This window comes from Echinops telfairi, unplaced genomic scaffold (assembly GCF_000313985.2).
Source record: "Echinops telfairi isolate 266 unplaced genomic scaffold, ASM31398v2 ScPeMD7_23;HRSCAF=83, whole genome shotgun sequence".
Lineage (NCBI taxonomy): Eukaryota > Metazoa > Chordata > Mammalia > Afrosoricida > Tenrecidae > Echinops > Echinops telfairi.
In genome coordinates this window covers 69,355,490-69,361,224 of record NW_022103920.1, presented here as the reverse complement: position 1 = coordinate 69,361,224, position 5,735 = coordinate 69,355,490, and the positions used below count along the sequence as shown (strand labels likewise).

Sequence of the window (5,735 nt, the reverse complement as noted above, 5' to 3'; positions counted from 1 at the left end):
TTCTATTAACCTGGCATTCTGTTATGCTCAGCTTCCCGACGATCGCTGAAGACAAAGCGGGTGCTTAAGTAAATGTGGTGAAGAAAGCTGGTGGTGCCCAGCAATCAAAAGATATAGTGTCTGGGGTCTTAAAGGCTTGAAAATAAACAAGTGGCCATCTAGCTGAGAAGCAAAAAAGCCCACATGAAAGAAGCACACCAGCTTGTGTGATCATGAGATGTCGATGCAATCAAGTGTCAGTCATCAAAGACCCAGAATAAAAAATCATATCAATGTGAATGACGGGGAGTGCAGAGTGGAGATCCAAATCCCATCTGTTGGCAACTGGACATCCCTTCACAGAAGGGTCACAGGAAGAGACAAGCCAGTCAGGGTGCAGTATAGAACTGATGAAACATACAACTTTCCTCTAGTTCTTTAATGCTTCCTTCCCACCACTATCATGACCTTAGTTCTACCTTACAAATCTGGCTAGCCAAGAGCATGTACGCTGGTGCAGATAAGAGCTCACAACACAGGGAGTCCAGGACAGATAGGATCCTCAAGACCAATAATGAGAGTAGCAATACCAGGAGGGTAAGGGGAAGGTGGGGGGAGAAAGAGGGGACCGATTACAATGATCAGTTGTGATCCTCTTCTCCCGGGGGACAAACAACAGAAAAGTGTGTGAAGGGAGACAGCAGTCGGTTTAAGACATGAAAAAAATAATTATTTATAAATCATCAAGGATTCATGAGGGAAGGAAGGTGGGGGAGGGGAGAAATGAGCTAATACCAAAAGCTCAAGTAGAAAGAAAATGTTTTGAAAATCATGATGGTAACATATGCACAAATGTGCTTGACATAATGGATGAAAGTATGGATTGTGATAAATGCTGTAAGAGCCCCCGATAAAATGATTTTTTTAAAAAGCTGTAAAAGCCCCCAATAAAAGAATTTTTGAAAAGTCCTCATTTGAAAAGAAATTAAGCCATGTTATCATTGAACACTTGCAGAGTCTCATTTATTTACTATATTGGGCTTTGATAAGAAAATATTAATGATAAAATGTAATTTTGGATCAAAATACTTTTGTTCTGAGAAGCCTATGGGCTATTGAGGTACATAGAAGATGTAGGCTAATAGAAGATGTTTCCTAGTGACTGATAGGAAGGTTGAGGTTCTGGCTGAAGCAGGACGCCCCGAATCATAGCGTTACCAGTCAACAGGGGGCTTAGACTTCTCTAATAGCTTTATGAAACTATGAAGGACAGACTGCCATTTCATTTCTTTGTTGTTGTATCCTGCATTTTGCTACAAGATGTTGCTGTTAGGTGCCATCAAGATGATTTTGACTCACAACAATCCTATGTCCAACAGAAGGAAACACTGCCTGGTCCTGCACCAGACTCATGATTGATGTGATAGTTGAGCCCATTATTGTATCTACTGGATCAATCCATCTCCTTGAGGCCCTTCCTCCTTTCTGCTGTCCTTCTACTTCACCAACATGATGTCCTTTTCCAGGGACTGGCCTCTTCTGACAACATGTCTAAAGAGACCAAGAATGCTCTTCCAAGGAAAATTCTGATTTACTTCTTCTAAGATGTTTGTTCTTTTGGCAGTTCATGGTACTTTCAACATTCTTCACCAGAACCATAATTCAAATGCATTGATTCCTGTCCAGTCTTTCATATCCCATGTCCAACTTTCACATGCATATGAGGTCACTGAAAATACCAGAGCTTGGATCAGGCACACCTTACACCTCCGAGTGACATCCTTGTTCTCCAGTGCTTTAAAAAAGTTCTTGTGCAGCAGATCTCCCCAATGCAATGCCTTGTTGGATTCCTCAAAGGTTGACTGTGGATCCAAGTAAGACAAAATCCTGGTCAACTTCATCGTGATGTTACCCATTGGTGTAATTGTGAGCATTTGGTTTTCTTTACATTGAGTTGTAATCCATATTGAAGGCCGCCATCCTTGATCTTCATCAGCAAGTGTCTCAAGGCCTCCTCACTTCCAGCAAGCAAGGTTGTGTCCTTTGTATATGCCAGGTTGTTCATAAACCATCCTCCAATCCTGATGCTGCCCTCTTCTTCATATTAGCTACCTTCTCAGATGATTTGCTCAGCACACACACTGAATAAGTATGATGAGAAAATACCACTCTAAAGCATACTTTCCTTATGTTTAAACAAGGCAGTATTCCCTTGTTCTAGTCACACAGTATTCCCTTGTTCTATTGAGCAAATAAGGTCAGAAAATGAAGCAAGTCATCCAAGAGCACAGGATGATGGTGGTTCTGTTAGAATTTGAACATATTTTGACCAAACTCCAACTTTTTCCAGTACCCTTCCACCTTTTTCCTACAGATTTCATTGACAGATGAAAGAGAAGAATCCATAGAGTACACTGTCACTCAGATGCCTCTTGTCTGCAGCTGAGGACAGTACACATTATCTGAATTTTACAGGTAAAAAAAATGAGGAAGAGTGTGGTTAAATACTCTGTGCAAAAGCAGATGCTAAGGCTGGGGTTCAAAGCCAAGCTCTCGACCTTTTAGGATAATGAACATAGCCATTGTTCTGTTTCCTGCCATCTCAATTTAGGTTTCCCCAGAAGCAGACACTGGAATGGGATTCTAGAGGATCCAAGAGTGATCTCAAAAACATAGGCGAGAATGTGAGGGTGTGAGACAGGAAAAGGCAGGAAGCCAACAAAGCGTAAGAAATTAGTTTGGGGAACTCTGGGAAATTGTGCAAAACAATTACTTCATAGCTTGAGGGTTGCTCCTGGGAGACATTCCCCCCCCCAGTTTGTTTGTGGAGCTCTGGCCGGCAGAGAAAGCTCCCCATGAGAGGGTGCCGAGCTGCTGGCCGGCCGTTGGAGGTCTGGCAGAAATGCTCTGGAATCACACAGGCTGAGGAGAGAATAGGCAGGAACTCTCCAATTGCTAAAGCTTGTGCCTTGACATAGCAATAGTTTCCCAGCATTCCCAGTGAAACCTAGGAAAAAAATTAGAATCTGAGCCAGAGACTGGATTCTTTCGGACTCCCTTTAAAAGGGTCTGAATAGCATCCAAATGCCCCATTGATAGCTTCTGTGACCGTCGAGGAGAGCCTGGATGGTATAAAGAGTTAACGTCTTTGACAGTTAACTGAAATGCTGGAGGTTCAGGTTCACTTAGAGGTGCCTTGGAAGAAAGGTTTGGTTATCAACATCCTAAAACATCAGCCATTGAAATCCCTACAGAGGACACTCTACTTTGATACACATGGGGTCATCAAGAATCAGAAACAACTCCATGGCAACTGATTATGATAGCAAAACTTCCATAGGGTGCAGTACATATGACTTACAAGAGTAACTGAGTAACAGTTTGAAAGAGCATAAGTGCTTGACAACAAATTCTAAAGTTTTTTGCCCACCTGTTCTTGTGTGCTTGGCTAAACTTTTCTTCCACACGATCCATAAATGCACTGTAGGCATCATGCTTCCTTCTGTGTCTCTTCAGGAAGACAGTGCCCAGGAAGTTAGCAAAAACAAGAACATATAGATTTTAATTTTTGTATTGCTACCTAACAACTTTTGCTGTAAAAGCCGGATCCGCATGTTCAGGCCTTAACCTATTCTGCTTAGAAATGCAGGGATAATAAGCTGTTCATAAAGAGGTAACAGTAATTTAGAGAAAATCCTTGACAATATACAGATCTCACATTCACCATACCAACTATTTTTGTAATCAGAAACCAGCTCACTGCCCTCAAGGTCCCTCTGCAGGGTTTCTTGGAGAGCAAACAGCCTTCCCTTCCTCCTGTAGAAGAACGGACAGGTGTGGAGCACCCCACTGTGGGTAGCAATCAGGGCTTGCCCACCAGCACTCCTCTGTGGTAAGAAAAGAATATAATATTCCTAGATAAGCAATCCCCTTTTGCATTTACGAGATTTGCAAGCTTTCTTTACCTTAGTTTCTGTGCACTAAACATATAAACCCACTGCCATCGCGTCTATTCCGATTCATAGCAGCCCCGCGTTGGGGTTCTGAGAGTGGCGAATCTTAACCGGAGCAAACAGCCTCAGGTTTGTCTCGAGAATCAGTCGTTGGGTTTGAGCCACCCACCTTGCAGTTAACAGTCCAATGCCTAACCCACAGCATCGCTCCGGTGCCTTGCATTGTACACGAGAGTGAATCCAAGGCTCCTGCTGCACTGCCCCAACTGTTCCCACCGTGCCGAAGACACTTCCCAACAGCTGTCCACCGACTCACCGTGAAGGAAGCCAATCTTAGGGGCCATGGGTCTTTGGGTAAAATTAGGTTTGCATGCCAGGGGCATTCACGAGGCATATAGGTAATAAATCTTTCTGAACCGTTCTTCTGTTTATCGTCTTTCAGTAACTGGCCTCCATACACTAGACACACAAAGACAAATGACCAACTTAGCAATTAATTACAACTGTCTCCGTTCATGAATTCTCTCAGAATATGTTGTCATTTATGGGACATCAGGACCTAGGAGTGGCAAAATATAAGTGATTTATAAATGGTAAATAAAAGTTTGCTTATCATGTCTATAATTTATTTTGCAATTCATGTGGTCCTTCTGTTTCAAAGTCCAATTCAAATCCCATTTCCTTTCATCTCTCAGAAGCCTTTTTATAAAACTTCTCAATTACTACTTTACAACGTGGCGTGTACCTGGAATTCTGCTTTATATTGTACTAGGGCGTTTCCTGAGCTCCTAGCCTGTGTCCAAGAGAGGGTCTCTGGCATTTCTCTCCTAATGGCTTACTGCAGAGCACACAAGGAAGTCCACGTGTTCCATTTTAATCACACCTGAACCGACTTGTATAACTATAACCCACCAAATAACATGCACATGATTTATAAGTATATTAATTTTCCAATTCAAAAAATTCTCATTTTCAACACAAGGAAATAACATTCACCATTATCATCCCACTGTTATTGCCGTCATGTTTTGTTCATAATGATACACAATTTTAAGATGTAAATATAGCTTGTGAGTGCTGCTCATGACTTCCAAATGAAGCACACTGGGTCATACACATTCACTCGAGAGAAGCACTGTGCTCAGTCTGGTGGCTCACAACCGTCCTGCGATGTGGATTCCATCACAGTCAATCCACGGTCTAGGCGAGGAAGGCACGGGATGGGCAGTAAGTCAAGAATCAAAGTGACACAATCTGGCTCCAGTAGCTGTACTCTTAATACTATGTTCTATTTCTTCTCTACTCAGGCAGATTGAGTAACAAACTCAAACTAACAAGATATTAAGCACGTGGGTAACAAAATAAATGGAATGCTGCCATTGACTAACTGGACATTTAAGTTTTTAGTATATCATTAAAAGTATTAACTTTTTAAAAATTAGCTGTAATTTTTTTTTTTGCAACTAGCACACCCACAGAAATAGCAGGGACACATACAAAACCAGGAAATTGAAAAACTATGTTTGAAAAAGACAGGAATGGGGGAAGAATAACAAATGTGGATGAAGGGACATTGTAAGATACAAAATAACAATAATATATAATTGATCAAGGATTCACGAGGGTGGAAGGGTCGGGGGTGGAGGGGGAAAAAGGTGCTCATACCAAGGGCTCAAGTAGAAAAAAAATGTTTTGGAAATGTTGATGGCAACGTATGTACAAGTGTGCTTAATACAATTGAATGATGGATTGGTATAAGATTTGTAAGAGCCCCCCCCCCAATAAAGTGATTAAAAAAGACAG

General features: G+C 41.8%; 1 protein-coding gene across 1 annotated transcript in view; it reads right to left on the bottom strand.

The window, feature by feature from the left end:
• Nucleotides 1-5,735, bottom strand: part of LOC123521526 — a gene marked incomplete at its 5' end in the record, with an annotated part of 15,682 nt that overhangs the window by 3,476 nt on the left and 6,471 nt on the right. Inside the window, 2 exon segments of the mRNA XM_045288653.1 lie at nucleotides 3,410-3,489; nucleotides 4,249-4,391. Coding sequence (XP_045144588.1) covers nucleotides 3,410-3,489; nucleotides 4,249-4,391 — 223 coding nt within the window.